Source organism: Pecten maximus, unplaced genomic scaffold, assembly GCF_902652985.1.
Source record: "Pecten maximus unplaced genomic scaffold, xPecMax1.1, whole genome shotgun sequence".
Taxonomy (NCBI): Eukaryota; Metazoa; Mollusca; class Bivalvia; order Pectinida; family Pectinidae; genus Pecten; species Pecten maximus.
Genome location: NW_022983097.1, coordinates 945 through 26797, shown reverse-complemented (window position 1 = coordinate 26797; position 25853 = coordinate 945). Strand labels below are relative to the sequence as shown.

The 25853-nt window shown below is 38.6% G+C and overlaps 1 protein-coding gene across 1 annotated transcript; it reads left to right on the top strand.

The window, feature by feature from the left end:
- The first annotated feature begins 12673 nt into the window (after window positions 1-12673).
- Window positions 12674-14428, top strand: LOC117321460 (vertnin-like). Its single transcript, XM_033875875.1, has 2 exons — window positions 12674-14002; window positions 14293-14428. Exons 1-2 carry the CDS (start codon window positions 13440-13442, stop codon window positions 14426-14428), a joined length of 699 nt encoding a protein of 232 aa, XP_033731766.1. The 5' UTR covers window positions 12674-13439.
- The last annotated feature ends 11425 nt before the right edge of the window (window positions 14429-25853 follow it).

Sequence of the window (25853 nt, the reverse complement as noted above, 5' to 3'; positions counted from 1 at the left end):
ACCAAAAGATTTTAATGATGAAGTCGCCATGACAGAAGTGACTAACATGCCACTCAACCGGAGTTATAGAATCCGGAAAATACCGGTACAAAAATTCCGGAAATAATTTTTAGAGAAATTAAATGTACTTTGCTTTAATAAATTATTTTATTGGTGAACAATAAAATGTCTTATATAACCAGACTTTGATGTTTGCTTATTTATTATGGCAACTAACCCAATGTTGTCAGTTCTAAAAATCACTCGGTTGTTGGCGATTTGCTCCCCCAATATATATAATGCTAACACTATTGGGACAAGTTCCAAAAATGAAATGTCCCTCATGATGTCCTTCCCTTTCCAATGCTCGGCCACAAATACCCAATGTCCTTTGAGATAAGCTCCACAACCCTTGTCTTCCCCACCTGCACTATCAGTGAACAGCTCCAATATTTGATTGTCAACCCAGCTTAATTCCTGGAAATACCTGGTACCATTGAAATTTTCTAAAAATTCCAACCAAATCTTCAAATCCTCCCTCATACCAGAATTAATCCGTATAAAATGATGAGACCTTTTTATCCCTATCATTGCATCATAGAATCGTCTATTAAATGCCCTAGCCCCAGGAATTGCCTTCGTACAAAAATTAAGAAGACCCACTAAAGATTGGAGTTGTCCTAATGTAACCTTTTTACAAGATAACAACAATACTATATTGTGCCTCAGTAACCTTAACTTGTCATCCGGTATCCTCACTATCATTTCAACCGTGTCAATTTCAATCCCTAGAAACACTAGAGTTGTTGTGGGGCCTGTGTTTTTTTCTGGGGCAATAGGAACACCCAACTCCTCACACACCCCTGTGAAACAATCCATTAGTTTTTGATAATCACTAGCCGTGTTTGTACGAACAGACAGACACTCAAACTTCTCAACGTTTTTTCCCGGCAAATACAAAGTCATCTAAATAATGGTCTAACGAGTCCAACCCAGATTTCATTTTAACAACCCATTCCAAAAATGTAGAAAAATTTTCAAAGATGGAACAAGAGATTGAACAGCCCATTGGGAGGCATTTATCAAAATAAAATTTGTCTTCTACTTTAAAACCCAACAACTCAAAGTCATCTGGATGTATTGGGATCAATCTAAAAGCAGATTTTATATCCATCTTCCCTATTAGAGCCCCCTTTCCCTGCAAGCTTATCATGTCCACTACCTGATCAAAAGTTGAATAACGGACTGAGCTGTGACAGGTGTGTTATGAGTCGCCATCCTCCATCTGATTTCAGTACAAGGCCAATAGGAGATATCCTCAAGTTGGGCATAGGCAATTCATTAAAGGGGCCAGCAATGCGACCTTATTTAATTTCTTTTTCTATTTCCTCGTTTAATTCTTTTGGATGTTGTCTCGCAGAAACCACGTTTTTGCATACGACCGCCTCACGAGGACCTTTGTAATGAAGTTTGAAACCGTGTTTAAAACCGTTAAATAGTTCCTAGGTAACTGAAATGTTGGGATACTTTGTTAAGTTTTGTTCAAGTGATTTCAATTTAATTGGTGTTCTGCCTAGGGGCTCCGAATCTCTGATTGTTACTGGGTTGGTATTGGGCAACAGGTCTGTTATTGGCATTGTGCTTGTACCTACTGGGGGCCTGTCCGCGAAAATTATTAATACCCGTACGTTGTGACATGTTTGTGTAGCACATGCAGGAGGCATCTCTCCCGTTACATTTTAAACAGCTTTGTTGATATGAACAAGGGTTTCTGAAACATGACCCTTTATAATTATAGTCAAAACACTTCATAGTCATAGACTTGCTCATGCCTGCCCCTGTACTATGGGAATTTTGTAGCTGTATGTTTTGGGGACCACTCATACACAACAACCATAATTCTGAGTCAATCCCCAGGGCAGCTGTAAATGTCTTGCCTTTTTCAGCCTAAATTGCTCATCATATTGTTTGAACCACAAACCTGGGTACCTATTGGCCCCCAATCTGACATTAGACATATACTTTAGCATACCCTGTGTGTCGGCGGGATGAGCTGTGAGAACGACAGCTGAGAAAACCAAAAAGGCATATGTCTACTTCCCAATATCCGTAATTTTCGATTTTGCGGACTGGGCAGGGCTACTAAATTGTCATCTACCAATGAGAGGCGCCTCTCTACCCTATCTGGGTCCTTGGGCTTCTCATGAAAAATACTCAAATCTACGTATTCCCCATTTAGAATTTTTTTTAGAAAAGATTCGAATTTAGAGTCGAGTGATTAATACCACGTAGCCTGGTACAGATGCTGGACGAGTCAATACATAATCAACTCCAATCGAACGATAAACAAGAGGCCCAATGGGCCTGTATCGCTCACCTGGCTCTACAGCAACTTCGAAGTTGATGAGGTCATTTCTAAAGAGACTATGTTGATTACCTCTTTATTCAAATAGCATTGTAAGCTAGTTTTATTCATATTAAACATTTTCTAGTCCTTCATTCCAGCATTCTATTGGCCTAATATCAGGTCTTGGAGGCTCTTGGCTATCGCAAATTTCACCCGTGACCTTGAATGTAGGTCAAGATCATTTATTTGAACAAAATTGGTAGCCCTTCACCCCAGCATGCTACAGGCCTAATATCAAGTCCCTGGGCCTCTTGGTTATTGAGAAGAAGTCGTTTGAAGATTATAGCCTATTTGACCCATGTGACCTTGAATGTAGGTCAAGGTCATTTATTTGAACAAACTTTGTAGCCCTTCACCCCAGCATGCTACAGACCCAATATCAAGTCCCTGGGCCTCTTGGTTATTGAGAAGAAGTCGTTTGAAGATTATAGCCTATTTGACCCATGTGACCTTGAATGAAGGTCAAGGTCATTTATTTGAGCAAACTTTGTAGCCCTTCAACCCAGCAAGCTACAGGCCCAATATCAAGTCCCTGGGCCTCTTGGTTAGTGAGAAGAAGTCGTTTGAAGATTATAGCCTATTTGACCCATGTGACCTTCAATGAAGGTCAAGGTCATTTATTTGAACAAACTTTGTAGCCCTTCACCCAAGCAAGCTACAGGCCCAATATCAAGTCCCTGGGCCTCATGGTTATTGAGAAGAAGTCGTTTGAAGATTATAGCCTATTTGACCCATGTGACCTTCAATGAAGGTGAAGGTCATTTATTTGAACAAACTTTGTAGCCCTTCACAACAGCAAACAACAGCCCCAATATCAAGTCCCTGAGCCTCATGGTTATTGAGAAGTCGTTTGAAGAATAAAGCCTATTTGACCCATGTGACCTTGAATGAAGGTCAAGGTCATTTATTTGAACAAACTTTGTAGCCCTTCACCCCAGCATGCTACAGGCCCAATATCAAGTCCCTGGGCCTCTTGGTTATTGAGAAGAAGTTGTTTGAAGATTATAGCCTATTTGATCCATGTGACCTTGAATGAAGGTCAAGGTCATTTATTTGAACAAACTTTGTAGCCCTTCACCCCAGCATGCTACAGGCCCAATATTAAGTCCCTGGGCCTCTTGGTTATTGAGAAGAAGTTGTTTAAATGAAAAAGTTGACGCCGGACGGCCGGACGGACGGCCGGACAGACGGACGGACGGACGACGGACGCCGCACCATGGCATAAGCTCACTTGCCCTTCGGGCAGGTGAGCTAAAAACGAATTTAGGACTACAAAATCAAAGCATCACATAAGATAAACATCTGATCAACATGAAGGCAGTGTAATTTTTTGAAATCCAAACATATTTCACCAATTATTTTCATTCAAATTGATTAACACTCTAAATTAACCATCCATATTACCTTGCAGCTTATTCGAAAAAGAGGCTGAACTAGACAAAGCGGAACAACTCTTAGGGTATCCCATGCAAGGTCCCACAACCCTATTAGCCTGGCTACTGAGATAAAGGAATTTATTGAGTGTAATGCCAATAAATTCTAATTACCTTCAGTGTACGTACTCTACGACGGTGGCGTCTACTACAAAGACCCCTTGGAATCAACGCTTTTTAGGTCACCTGAGACGAAGTCTCAAGTGACCTATTCTAATCGCCTTTTGTCCGTCGTCGTCCGTCGTGCGTCGTGCGTCGTGCGTCCGTAAACTTTTTACATTTTCGACTTCTTCTCCAAAACCACTTAAAAAAATTCAATGAAATTTGGCAGAAAGTTTCTATGGCTGAAGGTCAACCAAACTTGTGAATTATATGGTCCCCACCCCCCAGGGGCCTGAGGGGTGGGGCCAAAAAGGGTCAAATTGACTAAAACTTCAAAAATCTTCTTCTCTACTCTCAGATATGGTGGAGTCAAACGCTCTTTATAGATGAAAGGGTCTTGTGGTGCTTTACCAAAATTGTGAATTGCATGACCCTGGGGTCTCACGTTTGCCCCTGGGGAGGGGGTAAACTTTACTATAGTTTATATAGGGAAATCACATTTTTGACTATTATTTGTTGGATTTGTATTGGAATTCATTCTAACTTGGTTCAAATTATCAGCATGGGATGACAGTTTGATGGTATGTACATGTTGGCCCTGGTTGACCCCCAGGGGCTGGTGGACGGGGCCAAAAAGGGTCAAATTGACTGAAATTTCAAAAATCTTCTTCTCTACTCTCAGATATGGTAGAATCAATTACTCTTCATAGATGGAAGGGTCTTAAGGTGCTTTACCAAAATTGTGAATTTCATGACCCTGGGGTCTCACGTTTGCCCCTGGGGAGGGGGTAAACTTTACTATAGTTTATATAGGGAAATCACATTTTTTACTATTACTTGTTTGATTTGTATTGGAATTCATTCTAACTTGGTTCAAATTATCAGCATGGGATTACAGTTTGATGTTATGTACATGTTGGCCCTGGTTGACCCCCAGGGGCTGGTGGGTGGGGCCAAAAAGGGTCAAATTGACTGAAATTTCCAGATCGTCTATCAACTATATGTTAGAATCAAATACTCTTGATAGACTGACCCCATTAGGACTGATGGGTGGGGCCAAATAGGGTCAATTTAGTTGGCCGAAATAATTCAAATCTCAGGTGACCGTTAAGGCCCTTTGGGCCTCTTGTTAAACTTACCGTCTCCGAGGATGGACATGCGCGCACTCGCTTCGTTATCAACACCAGCGCTGAGTGTGTCGCCATCTCCACGGACCCCACCTGCGCTTTCTTGTACGCCACCGTGCCGGCCACGTACACGGATGATAAGTGCATTGAGACTCAAATTTTAAACAATAAATTATTTTTGTCAACAAACATCTTTGTGGGTTTTTTTAACCGTAATTAGTTCACTTAAAATTTCAATGCATTTAGAAATGTGGCTGTTGTTTATGTTTGTCATTTTAAAATATTGAAATATTTATTTACATTAGAAAAAAACACATTTAAGATTGCTTAGATGTTAAGGTGACACAAATCAAGAACTGACTGTTAAACTAACTAGACGTGACAATTATTGCTATAGGTGCTTCTGGTGGTATAATGAAGACCACCTATTCCCAAACGTAGTTTCGATAGAGCCGGAATGTGACCTCAGGAGGGTAGTGTTTACATTAAATTATGGCATACTATAAAAGATGGTCTGGCGTACTTCCGAACTGAGGGAATCTTTCCTCTCTTGATCAAATATTTTGATTGTTCCTAAATCATATTGTTTTTAATGTGATGTATGCAAGATATTTTGTTTTTAAAGACTGGTAAACTGACTGGTTGTTGGTGCTGCTATCACAAAGAAACGTGCATTTAAGTTATTTAAATGAGAAACATCTGCACTTACCTACTGGGTATTTTCGCTATTAGATATTGTTAACTTAAAAAGGATATCGATCAATTGATATTCATTAATATGGTATCCCCAAGGAAGAAAAGAAAGAAAAAAATTCAAAGATCAGACCAGATAATGTTTTATGTTATGCCTATTTGTAAATTGAAGGACAATGGGGCAACACAGAAAGCTCGTATGGCCAACAGATAACTTACGATTGGGCCGACATGTGACACAAGTCGAGGGGGTGCAAAACTTAATTCATAAAAATATCACGTCCAATTTGTAAACAACAACACTGCCCTGCAGGTAGGGCATAATAATGCTGCCCCACCAATTGCATGATGAAGAGGCGACTAAATTTGGGATCTTATCTTTTCTCTTCTTTCTTAACAACTCTCTTCTTCCTAACGTCTCCCTTGACACTGCCTCACTATTGGCCTTTAGTTGAACGTTCGCCACTGTGAGGAAGGCTCTGGGTTCTGTCCCCTAGCCGAGACATACCATTCTTTAACAAGAGGCCCATAGGGCCTGTATCGCTCACCTGGTTAGATTAGACCAAATGTCAAAATAATGTTCATATTCAATTTGTTTTATTTGTAAATCTCTAACAATGCTATATATGGTTATAGTGTGGGAATCTGAACTGCTTTAAAGATTAATAAAGTCCAGACTTTCTAAGGTCTGAAAGACCTCAAGAATTGTTTTTAGAACATGCATGCATTCATCACTTTATGACTAGTAGCGATTTAAAGGAATTACCTATATTTCCCCTATTGGCCCCTCGGGGGTCAGAGTCACCAATTATGCAAAATCTGTTTGCCTTCCCCCAAGGATGTTTCTGACCAACTTGGGTTCAAATCCATTCATAACTTTATGACTAGTAGCGATTTTGAGGAATTACCTCTATTTCCCCTACTGGGCCCCGCCCCTTTGTGGTCAGAGTCAGCATTTATGCAAAATATATTCCCCTTCCCCCAAGGATGTTTCTGACCAAATTGGGTTCAAATCCATTCATAACTTTATGACTAGTAGCGATTTAAAGGAATTACCTCTATTTCCCCTATTGGGCCCCGTCCTTTCGGCCCCTTTGGGGTCAGAGCCACCATTTATGCAAAATCTGTTCCCCTTCCCCCAAGGATGTCTCTGACCAAATTGGGTTAAAATCCATTCATAACTTTATGACTAGTAGCGATTTAAAGGAATTACCTCTATTTCCCCTATTGGGCCCCGCCCCTTTGGCCCCTCGGCGGTCAGAGTCACCATTTACGCAAAATCTTTTCCCCATCTGTCAAGGATGTTTCTAACCAAATTTGGTTCAAATCCATTCATAAATTTATGACTAGTAGCGATTTAAAAGAATTACCTCTATTTCCCCTATTGGGCCCCGCCCCTTTGGCCTCTTTGGGGTCAGAGTCACCAATTATGCAAACTCTGTTTGCCTTCCCCCAAGGATGTTTCTGACCGAATTTGGTTCAAATCCATTCATAACTGTATGACAAGTAGCGATTTAAAGGAATTACCTCTATTTCCCCTATTGGGCCCCGCCCTTTTGGCCCCTTTGGGGTCAGAGCCACCATTTATGCAAAATCTGTTCCCATTCCCCCAAGGATGTCTCTGACCAAATTGGGTTAAAATCCATTCATTACTTTATGACTAGTAGCGATTTAAAGGAATTGCCTCTATTTCCCCTATTGGGCCCGCCCCTTGGGGGGTCAGAGCCACCATTTATGCACCAAATTTGGTAAAAATCCAATGAGAACTTTTTGACTAGTAGCGATTGGAAGCAAATGTTGACGGACGGACGACAGACGGACGACGGACGCCGCGCCATGACATAAGCTCACCGGACCTTCGGTCCAGGTGAGCTAAAAATGATTGTTGCTACTCCTGCTTAGCGCTCAGCATATTTGGAGTGGGACGACTGGTTTGCCCGTTGTCAGTATAATGTGACCGGGTGAAGTGTGCTGCTGGGGGTCTTCGGCAGTATGCTTCAGTGAGGTAGCACTATAAATCGGCAAAAGTTCCGGCCAATCACAAGGAGACTTAACACGAACATACCGAAGCCTCCCAAAACACACATACGCACTCTCCACACGCTTGCATGTCGTACGCACGGGAGGCCGTCCTTAAATGACCTTAGCTGTTAATAGGACGTTAAACAAAATAAACCAAACCAAACCAAACCCAAAACACACATACGCACTCACCACACACATGCGTGTCGCAGGCACGGGAGGCGTCCTTAAATGACCTTAGCTGTTAAAAGGACGTTAAACTAAATAAACCAAACCAAACCTTGTGCAAGAACTCATCTTAGATCTGTATTAAGGAACTTCGAAGACAACTTTGACTAATGAGTGTGTTGGTAAATAGGGCTTGAAGGACAGTGGTGAAAAGTGGACACTGTAGGTGGGAGGAATTTCATTAGTCGGGAGTGATGTCATGTGTAATCTGATTGGTGAAAGGGAGAATTCAGAGGAAGGGATATACCCCTACAGATATATCCACTGACACATTTAGGAACATTCGGTCTCGGATTAACTGGTAACTTCTTTCGGAACTGGAATCTAAAACTTTGTGTAGAAAACTCTTGATATTGACATTACTTGTTGAATACCAAAGTTCTTGGGATGCAGACTGTCTATAGCTACCATGTTTGGTTTGGTTTATTTTGTTTTACGTCCTATTAACAGCTAAGGTCATTTAACTCTTTCCGTACTTTGTGTTCTTTCCGGATTCTGTACCGGAAGTAGTTATTAGGCTCGCTCCCGGAAGTTTAAACAAAATGGGTATATGTGCATTTTTGGCGTGTTGTTATTTTCATATAGAAACAGAAAGGTTAGTGTTATCTTTGTACATGATTAAGAAATATTTAACAAAACAAGTTCTAGATCAGATTTATCACTCTGAAACGTCCTAGACTCTGATATCTAAAATGCAAATGTAGCAAGCCGCCATATTGTTTGAGAAAATATCAACTATTACTCTACCGAAAAAACACGTAAAACAAACGAAATAAAAATTATTTAACAACCAAAGTGTTTGTTTCAAAAGCTTTGAACACATTTTATGAATCATTGTTTTCGTAATTGTATTTATCGGTTGATGTCAAGAAATCAAAACTTTAGAAACGTCAACTTAGTCTGTCGACTATAGTCGACAGCGGGGAAGACGGAGCACATTTTTATGTCGACTATAGTCGACAACGGGGAAGAGGGAGCACATTTTTATGTCGACTATAGTCGACAACGGTACTGAAAGAGTTAAGTACGGCCTTCTGTGCATGCGACATGCATGCGTGTGGTGACTACGTATGTGTGTTTTGGGAGGCTGTGGTATGTTCGTGTTAAGTCTCCTTGTGATAGGCCGGACTCCCCCAATGATGTTTCACACCAAATTTAGTTGTAATTCATCCAAGGGTAAAGGAGGAGTAGGATTTTATAGCAAAATTTCACCAAAGTTCCCCTTTTTTGGCCCCGCCCCAGGGGTCACACCAGCCTCATGTTAAAATATTAAATATGATTGTCCTCCCCCAATGATGCTTCAAACCAAATTTGGAAGTAATCCACCGAAGCGTTAAGGAGGAGTAGCGTTTTGAAAGAAAAAAGGTCTTACGCACGGCGGACGGAACACGATGGCTATAGGTCATCCTGACCCTTTGGGTCAGATGACCTAAAAATCAATTCATGTTTGTTTGCTTTATTGATCTTGTAAAACTAGTAGCATTGCTTGAATATTTCTTGCAGAGGAAATGTTCACACCACTATTTATGACAAATCTCAAGTATTGTAGTAGGTAGGAGCTTTTCTCTCATGGGAAATATCCTTACGAAGAGAAAACGTTTGACATAGTTTATGTATATGATGGCATTATCAAAGCATGATCAAGTTAAGATTTTAATACACTAACGTTTGTAAGCTGTTAATAGGACGTTAAACAAAATAAACCAAAACGAAACTATCACTTATGTTTGTGTCAGACACAGAAGACGAAGGACAAGGTGAGCTCAAGCTGTCATCTAATGTATTCCAGGTTGCTGTTTGGAGGTCAATGTATGAGCGATGCCTCCCAAACAGCTCCGTGGATATAGCATTCTCTTCTAAAGCAGTGCATAACTTGTCCAGAAGGTAAAACCGTAACAAATAACGTTCGCATTAATTGGATGCATACCGATTTAAAAAGAACATCGCACGATATTCAAAAGCACACAATACAAATAATCTGATAGATGATTGAACCACATTGGTTTAGTTTATTTTGTTTAACGTCCTATTAACAGCTTAGGTCATTTAAGGACGTCGCCCGTGCGTGCGACATGCATGCGTGTGGCGAGTGCGTATGTGTTTTACAATGTCATGGTCAATCCCACGGGTACTATCCTTATATGTCACGGTATACCTCGCGAGTACTATCCTGTAATATAAAGGTAAACCGCGCGGGTACTATCCTGGCTAGCATCGCCGTTGTTACAGCGGATAAAATATTGAAGCATTATATAGCTTTATAAAACGTATCCATTAAGAGCAATATTAAGTTATTTGCATGTCTCAGACCTTGTCGGATAGAGTGTGGAGTATTATCCTGTGACGGTACTGAGAAGGAAAATGCGGTAGTAAAAGAACAGTCTGCTCAGGATTGGGAACAATTTGTGTACTTGAGAGAAAAATTAAGCCCAGGTACGGGTGGAAATATATGAGTAAAAATCTCTTGTAAAGCTCAGAAATTATAAGTTTTGGTTTGGTTTATTTTGTTTAAGGTCATGTCAACAGCTAAGGTCATTTAAGGTTTGGTTTGGTTTATTTTGTTTAACGTCCTATTAACAGCTAAGGTCATTTGTAGCAGGAATGAATAGTGTAGGTTATATATATTAGAACATACCTCGTGTTTTACTTAGCGTTGTAGTTATATACCGGAAGTCTATCTACTTCCGCTAATTTATTCTTCCGTAATCGTTATGTAACCTTAGCTCTCATTGGTTAGTAATTGTGTATTGTTGGCTAGAGTATAAATAGCGTCTGCACGTGTATTTCGATAGCCAGACAGGTGCGTTTAGTCGCAGGTCAGCTCATTCTTGAGCTTTTTCTCTCCCTAACTCTGTGATGTAGTAGTGTAGGGTACTTGATATTATTAACATTGTAGTCACATATTCTGTGGAACCGGGATGGGGTGGTTTATTACACACACATTTGTATACCGGTAGGCGAAGTTATAAGTAGCTACTGAGTAGGACAGGGTTATATATTAGGTGATAGGGTAGTAAGGGTACGTATATTTCTAGGTATTATTGTTTGTATTTGCGTATGTAAAATGTGTTATTGAATATTTATCTGCCTTTCTTGCTTATTCTACTTATAGCCTATATATTACGTATACACAACGGAACCTCGAGTACAGAACCTGGATACTATACTTCACGACTAGACAGGTGTACCTCGCCTGTTACAAACTGGTGCCGTGATTATTTGCTCGGGTAATCCGTTGTTAGCCTAATCAGTATTTTCTATTTTTTTTGTAGAAGTTTTGTATATTTTTTTTGGATTTTTTTTCTCCCAAGTGTTAGCCATGCAGGGTAAAGGGTTAGATAGGCCTGGCTGGTCGGTACCTACATGTAATGCCCCTAATTTTACAACACCTGTAACTAGTCATACGGACACATACTTGCCTCGTATGAGGGCTGACCCGTATACAGATTTGTACAGTCCGTCTAATTATTACACAGGTAGCGAGTTCGTCGACTATAGGCAGTACGATACAGTTGACATGACTGGGTACGACTATGGCTCACAGGGTGCACGTGCTACTGTTTTGACAGGTGTGACTGTGTACTGTGCCAACACGGAGCTGAAACTCAGTATTTTAAAGGATGTTGCTAAACAAGAAAATCTCACAATGACCACCAATGACAAATATGACTTGTGTAGTGCCAGTATATGCACAAAAACAAAGGCATTTAACGATTGGATTGTGTTCGCAGGACCTGTGATCAGTGTGGTGTGTTCAAGCTTGAGGAAAAGTTTGCTCCTTTGTCAGAGATACACAAACAACTTAAATGGAAAAAATGGGAAAATGGTTCCGTTATGAATAGCACTAGTAATGCTGGAAAGACTGTAAAACGGAAGATACTGGTCAAAAAGTCAAGAGTCAGTCCAGGACTGCATTTCAGAGATGGTAGAAGAGGCAGCCAGTTTGAAAGAACATCTCTTTGTGGCCAGATGGCAATACAATGTTTTCCGTCAGTTGAAAGAGTCACTGCCAGAAAACATGCTTTTAACAGTAGCTGATTTCTCAGAAAATTATTAGTGTGGCTATCAAGATGAGATTCAGTCAGCCTATTATTCTTATCAGCAAGTGTCCTTGCATCCAGTCGTTGCCTATTACAAATGCTCCACTTGTAAAAGTTCAACAGTAGAGGAGTCTGCAGTATTTATTTCTCCTGATATCAAACATGATGCTTATGCTGTGAACCAGTTTAATAATCAAATGAAACTTCATATCCTGGGACGAGGGGTTTCATTCACCCACGAAGTACAATTCAGTGATGGGTGTGCCTCACAGTACAAATCAAAGATCCCTTTCCATAATCTGTCAGAAAGAGGAATAGATGGTAACATCTTTGAAAGAGGGTATTTTGGCTCTAGACATGGCAAAGGTCCTTGCGATGCTCTGGGTGAAGTTGTAAAAAAAGCTGCAGAGCTTTATGTTAGAAGTCGGCAAGGCATTATTCAGAATGCTCTAGATTTTTACAACTTCTGCAAGGAAAATATGACTATTGACAAAAATGGAGAGTGTGAGCACAAAAAGAGAGGGTTTTTCTATGAGGAAACAATCAAGAGGTCAGAAACCACTCCAGCACTGAAGACAATTAAAGGAACCCAGCAGGTGCATTCTGTGAGGTCAGTTAGACCAGGCGTCATTAATGCAAGAAAGCTCAGCTGTTCCTGCACAGGTTGTTTGAATGGTGGGAAAGAACAAGAGGAATGTCAAAATCATCTTTTTGTTGAACCATGGGAAGAACACAATGTTGTGAAACAGGCAACTGCAAAGAAAGTACAACTTTCAAAGAAAATGCGAGGAAGGAAAATAACAAAACCAAGTGGTTTGAAAACTGACCAAGAAAAATCAGCAACAGGAAAACAAGAACAAAATGGAAACCTAGATGAAACTGTGACTCATACAGAAGATGGAGTCAATACCAAAAGAGCAAGGAAAGAACTGAAATGTTTGACAAAGGGAAGGAAATATGGAACAAGAAGAAAACAAGAACAGGATGACAACCCAGATGAATCTGTGCCTCATACAGAAGATGGAATCAAAACCAGAAAAGAAGAACAGGATGGAAACCAAGATGAATCTGTTCTGCAAACAGATGATGAGAGGAAAACCAGGAGAGAATATTTTAGAAAAAAAACTGTTCAACTTGCAGACTGCTGGTGACTTTGACATGTTGCAAATGAAGTGTGTATCTTTAAATGAACAGTTAGCCCAAACATATCCATCGATAGGGGTTGATTCCAGTGTGTGCTGTAAACAACAAACTTGTTGCTGACAAGGTCGCATTAGGGCTTTTGCCTGTTGATGAGCTGGATGAAAGGTACCATCAGTGGATTCCAGTAAAAGTTGGAGCAGATGGAATCTGTTTTCCTCGATCAGCCAGTGTAGTGGCATTTCGGGATGAGCTTGCTCATGAGGAAATGCGGACCAGGATCGTTATAGAAATGTGCATGGGAATTGACGAATATACCGACAACACCTTTCTTAACAAGGGTATAATTTTACCTACAAACGAAGCTAAACATCTACTTAATTCCTACACGATGTTCTCCGAAATGTACACATCAGGGGAAAAAATAACACCACCTGTAGCAAGAAGAATGTTTGAATTGGAGGCTATGGATGTAAGGGCAGGTGGATCTTACATGGGCATTTGGCAAATATTTGCCCTATCATCAGTGTTGAATTGCAATATTATTTCTTTGTATCCCAAATGTGGTGCGGCTCTTCCCAGATGCATACTTAATCGCACAATAATTCCCAGGAAGATTGTAAACAGGGAAAGTGGCACCAAAACTGCTCTGTTCTTGTGGACGTCAACACGAAGTGATATGGTGATGGAAAACTGGATCCCAAATCATTGTGTCCCACTGGTCTCTGCCGTGTCTCAACCCGAATCAAAATATACTCTTTTTGACGATGAAGACCTCAGTATATCCTTGGAGGACAGCATGCTTGAACATTTACTGCAATCACTTAATGAGTAAGTATTAAATTGTGTACAGTCAGTGCATTGAGGACATTCCAAAGTGCGTTCCATTTTTTAATCCAGTTTCGATATAAAAGAAAAATGCCAACGAAAATTGAAAAGTGTTTATATGAAGCCTAGTATCCATTGTCAACAACTGTGTAGCAGTCCAAGCCTTAATTCAAAGGATATCACATTATACTACTCCACGTGACCCACCAACGTCAAGTAAATTTGTATCTAATCATATTTATATCGTAAAAGTGTCAAAGTCCCATGTCTGATATGTTGATTTGTCACTGCAGTGAGGTCATTACCCAGTCCACCCACACTCGAACTGATCAGGACCAGTCTACTGCTGTTGTTGAAGGCATGCCTCTGGCACCGGAATCCACAGATGATACTTCTCCAGGAGACCTGTCAAGCATCCCAGTCGAGTAAGTATATCTGATAGTACAAAAAGCTGCTTTCTCAACAGTTCTGTGTCAGTCCCATGCCTGATATGTTGATTTGTCACTGCAGTGAGGTCATTACCCATTCCACCCACACTCTAACTGATCTGAACCAGTCAACTGCTGTTGTTGAAGGCATGCCTCTGGCACCGGAATCCACAGATGATACTTCTCCAGGAGACCTGTCCAGCATCCGAGTCGAGTAAGTAACTTTTATTAAAATGCCGCATATTGAAATAACTGCCTTGTGTGTCTTACAAATTTGTTATATTATTCATCCATTTTTATTCGTCTTTGATATTCTATGAAAGCATTAGGAAGCTTTAGCACGAGTGATGGATACAAATTATCTTCTAGTAAGAAACATACTTTTCTATGTAATTTGTTGTTTATGAGAAATGCCTTCAATAATTATATCACAATTCGCTGACACGACAGAAATTGTGTTTAAATATCCATGAATATCATTCTGTAGGTTTACTGTTGGTACATATGTACAAATAAAGTATGGCAAAATTTTATTGCCTGCTGTGGTAAGTAAAAGAGTTTTGTTACAGGGGTTAGTACCATAACAGCTTATAGGCATTAGCACTGCGATAGCCAGAAGACTGCCTTTAATAGATGAAGTTGTTCACATTTTTAATTCATATTGGTTAAAATTTGAATTCCATTTTATATTCATTTATTAAGTTGCATGTCTTCACTGAGATCAACAAACTCTACTCTTAAACATTCATACCAGTCTTAGATGTAGTCTGAGTAACCTAGAATAATAGTAATATATAGTGCTTATTGGTCTAGCATAGACCAAGAACCTTACCAACAGTCCCTTGCTTATCCCCAGGAATGCTGCTGATATGTCGAAGAACCTTATTAAGTTATTAACTGTCTCCAGCTGAACCTTACTAACAGCCCTGAACCTTTAATCCCATGAATGCCGCGGAAAGTTCCAAGAACCTTACTTCAATTATGTCCCCAGCTGAACTTAGTAACTGTCCCAAGTTTAACATTGATAGCCCCTGGAAATGTTGCATTGGCCCGAGAACCCCTGACGAATAGTTCATAGCTGTTAATCTGACTTGGCAATCAGTAAAACAAGTAGACTTCTGGCTTGATGTGCACTTCAGCCTTATGGTATTAACCCTTCACTTGTTATTGGTTCATAAACTTGTATGCATGATGTTAAATCATTTTATTGATTTTTTTTTTCAATTCAATCAAATATATGAAGGTATTCCAAAATGATTGCTCTTCGTTCTTCCAAAGTTGAATATTCGTGATCAGATAATATTACAATGGACATAATTATGTATCAGCTGTCTTGCAATATGCATTTGCAAGTTGGCTTGCATCACATGGTTTGTGTATCATTATACATCAAGGTAGTTAAATACAAATGCATACTAGAAAGTCCTTTGCTCACTTAAACTAAATATTTGTGTTTACTTGCAGTTTTATCATTTAAACGTATCTACAGTTCAGAAAATGTTAAATATCAATGACATTTGTTTCATTTAACAAAAATAAAAATATCTAAGTCAACTACTGACCTGGGTTATGTTACAAAAGTATTACCTTGAGTTCTAGATGGCTTATATATATATATAATGCAAATGATTTTCTTGTTTTCAAAAGGAGGAGAACTGGCCGTGGGTAAGGTTTTTCACTAAGAAGAGACAAAGATGGTTACCCAATGAGGTAACCCACACTGTCTTTGATGATGTTGTCAGGGTTCGTGATCCCCCAGCCATAGAGGTCCAAGGTTCAAGAATTTATTACAAATTTGGTGAGGCAATAAGCAGTGACCTAAAGTCTTGCAGTACAATTCAAATTAAAATGTCGTGAACATTTTCAAATTACATGTAGATGAATCTGTATATATTAATATCGAGTTAATTTCAGCTTTGTTTGAGAAACTAAAATCTAATGTTTTGGTTTTAATGTTGATATAAATATATATTTATCGTTTCAGATATGCCATGAAGTACCAGATATGCTTGAAGACGCTCAATTTATTGATAATAAATTTTGATCACATTTGATTCCATGTGTTGCTTTTGCTTAATGCCACAATTTGGTAACTATTCATCAGGATTAAGACTTGAGATGTCGTATGCCATTTACATGGCAAAACAGCATTTTGTCTCGTCGTTTAGAAAAGAAATAAGGTGATCCACGTCAATCAGCCTCATTTAATAGCAGGAAATGTTGCCAAGCTAAACAAGTGAAATGCTAGTAGATATATAGGCTTGAGTTAGCATATCTAAAGTATTTCACTATATTTGTGAAGAAAAGAAAAAAGTTGAGATGTAACAAAAGACGCCAAAATTGATCTAAATCATTCAAAATTAAATCTGAAAACTTTGTGGAATATTTCTTAATCATAAGCAATGTAAAGAAAATAATTAAATTATCTTTTATTATCTAAAAAAGCTGCTTAATTAGAAAAATGGTGTCCTGTTACATCCGCAAGTTTTTTTCCTAAAAATGTTTGACCCAAACTGGAAGTTACTGAAATTAAATGCAATTTTTATTTACATTGATAATAAGTATTCATGAATTTAACAGCAGTCTACTCCTGGTGAAGAACCATTTTCCAAAAGGAATCTTTTTTTTTTGTGTGTCCTGTTACGTCCTTGGAGTGAACATAAAACATCTATATTTTCACCAATTGCCATAGCTGCCATAGCAGGACTATCTTCTCCTTCATTGTTTAGAATGCATCATCATTTTGTGATTAGGAATCCATCATAATCTTCTATTTTATTTTGTTTTTAAATTCTAAAAAGTAGCAGTCTCGGACGTAACAATTATTTAATGACACCAAAGACTTGCTCATATGGTACAATCATGATGAAATTCTGTATGGAACATTGTCAAATGCATGTCAATAATGCAAGAGTAATGTCCAAAACAATAAAGTCACCACAGAAAATTCAAATTTTATTGGTGTTGCATATGTTCTACTATCCTCTGACACTTAAAAGTACAAAGAAGAGACCCTGGTGTTAAGTCAGAAAGATTTCCCATGCTGAAAAATGCATTTAAAAAAAAATACCTAATTCCCCCAAAAATGCACTTTAGCTCAGAACGACCCATATTCATTATGAAGAAGTATATAGTCTTCACATTGTTTTAAATGGTTAGAGATAATAGATTTCCGGATTTTCAATAAGTGTGTTTACTCTGGAAAGTTAGTTTTGCCCACAGCAGAAATGATATCTAGCAAGCGAGTTAAGATAGCAGATAAACTTAATGATGAACAAATGTCAAAACAAGATTTATTTTGTCTTGAGGATGGAGTTTAACGATTCGACCTTATCCTTCAATAAGGTAGCACTATAAATCGGCAAACGTTCCGAGCTATCACAAAGAGGCTTAACACGAGCATATTGCAGCCTCCCAAAACACACATACGCACTCACCATACGCATGCATGTCACACGCACGGGAGGCCGTCCTTAAATAACCTTAGCTGTTGAAAGGACGTTAATCATTAATAAACCTAACCAAACAATAATAGGAATAAAAAAGGACCAAGAACGGAACCTTGAAAAACAACAGAAAGGTTTTCAAAAGGTAAATCATATAAAATATAACGTTGTTTTCTGTCGGATAAATAACTTTCAAGCCATTTATGAAGATTCCCAGAAACACCATATTCTCTCGGTTTAATTAAACGTCCCTTGTGTCGTGCCCTATCAAAGTTTTACTGGTGTTACAGAAAACAAGTATTATTTATATCTTTACCTTTATCAAGATTTTCAACTATGGTTTTATATATATAAACTAACTAGAATCCCTACGCTGAACTACCCTGCAGGTAGGACGTAAGAATTGTACCTGCTGCCCCCATTGCATGATCGTAAGAGGCGACTAAATTTGGGATCTTATCTTTTCTATTCTTTCTGAACAACTTTCTTCTTCCTAATGTTTCCCTTGACAATGACTCGCTTTTGGCCTTTAGTTGAGCGTTCGCCCCTGTGAGGAAGGCTTTGGGTTCTGTCCCCTGGCCGAGACATACCAGTCTTTAAAAATGTTAGTTGCTACTCCTGCTTAACGCTCAGCATATTTGGAGTGGGACGACTGGTTCGCCCGTTGTCAGTATAATGTGACCGGGTGGGGTGTGCTGCTGGGTGTCTTCGGCAGTATGCTTCAGTGAGGTAGCACTATAAATCGGCAAAAGTTCCGGCCTATCACAAGGACACTTAACACGAACATACCGCAGCCTCCAAAAACACACATACGCACTCACCACACGCATGCATGTCGCACGCACGGGAGGCCGTCCTTAAAATGACCTTAGCTGTTAATAGGACGTTAAACAAAATAACCAAACCAAACTGCTTCATCTTGATAGAGATTGCTACAAATGCTACATTCATCATCATATGTTTTTTGCTTTTTTTCCCTTTCCCCATTTTTTTCCCTTTGCATAGTCTTTTTCTAACAGGTTTTGCTTTCTTCACATTTTTAGTACAATCTGATGATGATGAAGGTAACACAGTGGCTTCCAATGGAAGATCTAAGAATTCCCGTTCAATTTCATCATCACTGTCGTTTAGACACTGAGAGTAGAAACCAGATGTACCAGGAACCAAAACCACATTCAACAGACTGAATCTGAAATGCATCTGGTGCTGGCATTTTTTCACATTCTGATATTTTTTTAACCAAATTATTGTTTATATCACATTTTTTCAGTGACCTTTTCAGGGGAATATTGTAAAGTTTACAGAAATCAAATTAATCTATCTTTTTATAGAACGGATTATCAAAGTATGATTTGTCATCTAATACACCGGCTTTCAGCTGGTAATGTGAAAAAGTCTTACAAGTGGACATATCATCTTTCACAGACCTGATGGAGGCTTTTGTTACTTTGATTTCCTTTTTTTGCATGATCTTTTTCCTTAATGCTTTACCTTTTTCATTTCTAATTTCTGTTAGGAAGTTCCTTCTGAATTGGCCTGATGACACATTGATAAATCTAACTACAACAAGCTGAAAAAGAGTGTTGATGGCTTCAGCACAACCTGTCATAGTATCCAGTAATTTACTACATAATTTTGTTGTACAGAGTTCATCTGCACTCTCGATGTCATGTAAATTACACAATGCACAGTTTGAAAGTACAGGGAATATGGTTGTATGTTGTAATTCACATAGAATTTTATCAGTTTCTTGCAAGACATCCTCATTAAAATCACTGAGATATTCATCAAGTTCTTTTTCCCATTCTTCTTCAAATAATTGCACACATTCTGAAGAGTCTAAAACAGTTTGTTGACAGCAATGCAGGTATCTTTATATTCAGAATAAATCTGTTTCACATAAACGGGGTGTTCTTTACACAGAGATGGTTTATAATTTAATATTTGCAAACCTTCTTTATTTGTAGCCCTACCAACACCCAACTGGCCTGGTTGATTTGCTTTATTGCAATCTAGCAATATGATCCAAAGTCATACCTTGAGACTTGTGTATGGTTAGTGCATATGCAAGTTTCAGGGGAATATGTTGCCTACTGGCGATAACACATTTGTTTACTGGGTCATCAGTTGAAAACAGTTCCTTTTTTAGAGTTACATCCTTTAAAGGAAAAGATACAGAAAAACTATTGTCAGTTAGATTAATAGCAACACCCTTTAGACCATTTACAAGAGTGTCATCTAAATTCTTCAATAATATGACAGGACAACCAATTTCCAAAGACAATACCTTTGAAGCACTTATTTTATTGAGATAATAAGCATCACCAGAATCTAAAGATACATATTGGAAAATATGTCTCTCTTCATTTATTTTATGTAACATTTCAAAGTTGAAAAGATCAACTTCAAAATTTCTTGCAAAAAGATAAACTGGGCTAACATTTTTTAATAAGGGTCGAGACAAACTTGTTAACAAGGCATTTGTAGGTTCACTTGTTTTTCCATTCTCAAGCTCCTGAACTGCTTTTATTAGATCATCCTGTGTTTGCCTCTGTATAATATTAAGATAAATATGATGTACCATACATTTTTTCCAAATAGGGCTTAAAAAGGCATATTTTCCATAATCACCATACAACTGGTTAGGAAAAGGGGGTTATTGTAAGAAATCACCACAACAAATTATCTGAAGTCCCCCAAAAACTGTGGGGATTTAACAGGTCCTCATTTAAGTACCTTCCATCTTGTAAACCTGCCCATCTATGTAAAGTGATTGCATGGAATTGAGAATATTGTGTACATGCAATACCCGTACTACATGTCACATTTATTTTTTTTTCAAATGCATTAAAGATGAAACAATATGTTTAGTTGTGAAAGTTTTACCTGTTCCCCATTGGCCTGTTATAAGAACACTGTGTCCCGCCATGCATAATGACAAAGCATCAGATTGCTGTTCATTCAACATATTAAGCATATAACATCACATCAACAAATGATCAACATGTATCTGAAAAGGAGATAGGACTTAGTACAATTCAAGAATTCTCTCTCACTATCTACCTGTGAAATAAGGAGAATTAGCAAATACATTACATTACAAAGTTATGAAAAATTATCAACAGATAAAGTAAATGAGCATTGGAAGTTTTCCAATAACATTCATTAACCTCTTTGTCCCTGTGCTCTTGAGGTAAGAAAAAATGTCTCCTTCCTTTATCCAGGCTCACAAATGTACAAAATAATACCAAACAAAGACACTGTGGCAGGGTTATCCACTTTAACACCATTCATTTTTAGCTCGTCTTTTCAATGAAGAGTGAGAGCTTATGTTGTCATTCCAGCGTCAGTGTCGGTGTTGGTTGTGCAAGTGTTGAAAGGCATTGTAATGTATGGTAATATGGTCCCTAAGTGGGTAAAACTATCCTTTGTCAGAGTTAAACTAAAGATTTTTTTTGGAAAAAGAATATAATTTAAAATTGTTTTGTGCAAGTGTTGAAAACTATTAACACATCACTTTATGATTGTACTAGGGTGCTGATATTTGGTTACAGAGTCCATCTGGAGTTATACTAACATTTCTTGGAGTGAAACTGAAAAAAATACTAATGTGAAAATGCTCACATTAGACAATATATACAGTTCCATTTTTTCAAGGGAGACAACTCTCATTAGGATGATTATCAAAAAACTGAAGAAATAGGTCCAAGAGCAAATATTTAATATATTTGTCATCTCACCTGCCTGAAGGGCAAGTGAGCTTATGCCATGGTGCAGCGCCAGCCGTCCGTCCAGCCGTCTGTCTGTACAGCCGTCCGTCCGGTGTCAACTTTTTTCATTTAAACAACTTCTTAATAACCAAAAGGCCTAGGGACTTGATATTAGGCCTGGGTGAAGGGCTACTAAGTTTGTTAAAATAAATGACAAATAGGCTATAATCTTTAAATGACTTTCTCAATAACCAACTTGATATAAGGTATGTAGCATTCTAGGATGAAGGGCTACCAAGTTTGTTAAAATGAATGACATTGACCTTCATCCAAGGTCACAGGGGTGAAATAGGTTTTAATCTTTAAACAATAAGTTTGCTATAGCCAAGAGTCACCAAGACCTGAATATTAGGTCAATAGTATGCTGGAATAAAGGACTAGAAAATTTATTGACATGGAGAAACCTAGCTTTCTCTGATATTTGAATAAAATGGTAATCAGCATAGTATCTGTAGAAATGACCTTAATCAGCTTCAAATTTGTTGTAGAGCAAGGTGAGCGATACATGCCCATTTGGTATCTTGTTCAATCTACAACAGCATGTAAAGCTTGTCACCTGAATGTTTATCAATAAATAATTTAAATATATATATATATTTATAAAATGGTATGGTTTTTAAAATTGCATGAATACACAATCTGATCAAGTTAACAATATTAGGACGTTAAACAAAATAAACCAAACCAAACCAAACTGTCACATGCCATTGTCTATATTTGTATAGTTATGTAGATGTGTTTTGAATTACGCGCTCTTTTCTTCGTCTGCGAGTACAAAGGTAAGTTATGCATGTGTGAGCAGGTGAGAACAGAGGAGGGCAAGCAGGTAAATGACGAACACACCTTACATTGGAGCACGAGGGCTTGGAGTGCGAGCGTTAAATCTGTTCAAAGCACAAACTACAGCTTGCGATAAGTTAAACTATTCATTATAACTCTATATATGAGGTTATAATAAATGTGTATATTTGGTTAGACAATTCTCACTGTTTAAATACAGTATTTAGGTGTATCTCACCCGCTGTGTATGTTCCGTATGCGTACTTGGTACTGTGCGTACACGGACTGTATATATTCGTGTGTATGGGGCCAGGTTTTGTGTACAAAACCTAGTTTTAAGACTATTTGACACCTTTGATTTTTATTTGATGGGTGTTTTGTGTAGTTAGATTTATTGTATGATTTAGAAGACGTAGGCGTTTAGCAAAAATGGCATAATTTGTACATATCATATATATACCATACATATAGACGTATGTTAGTGTTAGATACAGCGATAATTGTAGTATCCTAATTATAGAATCTGTATATTGTAGCTTTCCAACTATGGGCAAGCGCTGTAATGACAGGAGACATATAATACAGATGGTCCCGAGGAGTACGTTTTGTCAGTGTCCATTTGAAATGAACCAGTATGTTAAAGTATGTAATGTTTGACATAGTGAACTGGAGTATATGAATAGATATCTGGAAGTTAGAATTGAAAAAGTGAGTACATGTATTATATTACAAAAGTTTTGAAACTTCATCTACACAAAGCTGCAGAACATCAGATTGGGGAGTGTTTTCTCTGATGATGCTGTGGTGAAACCTGGTCATCCATACCTTGCTAAGTAAAGGACAAGGATGGGCACCATCAGAAAGCAAACCCATTTGGTATGACTTTCTGGTGCTGCCTTTTCCTGACCTATACCTTACCATATCTAAAGAAAATTTCATGCAAAAATTACTATTTAAATCATTGATTTTGGAGTTGAGCAGAGTGACCTGTCGATCCAGTTCTCGGTCTTGGTCAGCAAATTCACTGGAGTTTCGGTGACCTCTCTTCCCATTCCACATCACCACAGAAATTGGTGGAATCTCCACGAAAACTACCTTTGTGTTGTGAAGGCTTGACATGAACTGTTTTCCCCTAGTGTACTCTGATATTATGTGGTTTACACTTTCGTCATTATAATTACGGATTTTAATGTACTTCCCCTCTTTTTTAGTGAGGTCGCAAGTACCCAACCATAAATAGACAATAACATCAGTAAATTGAGTTTCGTTCTTTTTCAGATGATCAATCAGTCGATTGACACCTTATGTTGTGGTACAGCCTGGTTTACAAACAAAATGAATTTGTGGAGATCTTAAATTGTTCACTCTTTCGACATACAAACCTTTACTATCTGAAACAATCACAGGTTGTGTTGAGAGATAACCTGGCATAGTAAACCTACAAGTATCATAGTTCACACCTCTGCTTACATATTTTTCAAGTTTACAAGCCATATTGACAACAGTTGGAGGCCCTGCAGGTAGGACGTAAGAATTGTACCTGCTGCCCCAATTGCATGATCGTGAGAGGCGACTAAATTTGGGATCTTATCTTTTCTCTTCTTTCTGAACAACTTTCTTCTTCCTAATGTCTCCCTTGACAATGCCTCACTTTTGGCCTGTGGTTGAGCGTTCGCCGCTGTGAGGAAGGCTTTGGGTTCTTTCCCCTAGCCGAGACATACCAGAGTCTTTAAAAATGTTAGTTGCTGCTCCTGCTTAACGCTCAGCATATTATATTAGGAGTGAGACGACTGGTTCGCCCGTTGTCAGTATAATGTGACCGGGTGGGGTGTGCTGCTGGGGTGTCTTCGGCAGTATGCTTCAGTGAGGTAGCACTATAAATCGGCAAATGTTCCGGCCTATCACAAGGAGACTTAACACGAACATACCGCAGCCTCCCAAAACACACATACGCACTCGCCACACGCATGCATGTCGCACGCACGGGAGGCCGTCCTTAAATGACCTTAGCTGTTAATAGGACGTTAAACAAAATAAACCAAACCAAACCAAACCAAAGACAGCAGTTGGAGTGAATTTACAAATGTATTTACAATGGCAGTATATTGTGAATTACATGTATATGTTTTCAAAACTTGATTTGAACAATTAAACTTCAATACATCATTCAGGACATCAATATATATATAACATATACAGTACTGAAAAAAAACTCTTATTGCAATCAAGATAATCTTCAGATTGCAGACATATTATAGATATATTGGTCAATGGAAAAGAGGAGAGTAAATGACAAGGTGGAGAGAAATATTAATTAGTATTGATACTTCTAACTTAAATGAAAAAGCTAATATATTACACTCTTTGGAAATCCAGTCAAATTAGCAACCCATACAATATAAAGGCCTGGGCCTAATGACCATGCACAATTTCCTAGTCCTACAGGAAATTATTTATATTGAATATTACAATGACAAGGTGGAGAGAAAGATACGATTGAAAAATGAGAAGAAATTAACGACTGAGATTGCACTGCAAAATATCTCGGAATGACTGTCGTCTGCTAATTTAAACAATGCAGGTTAATATTTAGGTTAGGTCTTGATTAATCTGTTGTTTTTTACGATTATATAAAGGACCTCATGTAATTACCTGACAACATATATATCTACAATATTGACATAAGTATATACTTGCTGTATGCGTAAAAAGTATGCGGAGATGACCCCCGAAAGTGCACCTGGCGGCAGCCGATTATACAATCATATGACCTTTCAACTTCGTGTGCCTGCCCTGCAGGTAGGGCGTAAGAATTGTACCTGCTGCCCCCATTGCATGATCGTGAGAGGCGACTAAATTTGGGATCTTATCTTTTCTCTTCTTTCTTAACAACTTTCTTCTTCCTAATGTCTCCCTTGACAATTTCTCACTTTTGGCCTTTAGTTGAGCGTTCGCCCCTGTGAGGAAGGCTTTGGGTTCTGTCCCCTAGCCGAGACATACCAGAGTCTTTAAAACTGGTAGTTGCTACTCCTGCTTAGCGCTCAGCATATTTGGAGTGGGACGACTGGTTCGCCCGTTGTCAGTATAATGTGACCGGGTGGGGTGTGCTGCTGGGTGTCTTCGGCAGTATGCTTCAGTGAGGTAGCACTATAAATCGGCAAAAGTTCCGGCCTATCACAAGGAGACTTAACACGAACATACCGCAGCCTCCCAAAACACACATACGCACTCACCACGTGATGCATGTCGCACGCACGGGAGGCCGTCCTTAAATGACCTTAGCTGTTAATGGGACGTTAAACAAAATAAACCAAACCAAACCAAATCATTTGTTTGATACAATCTAATCTAAAACAATTTCTGTTCACATCAAGAACTTTTCTACTTATTGTTAATTACCTGAAGCTTTTCCTCTCCATAAAAGTCCAGG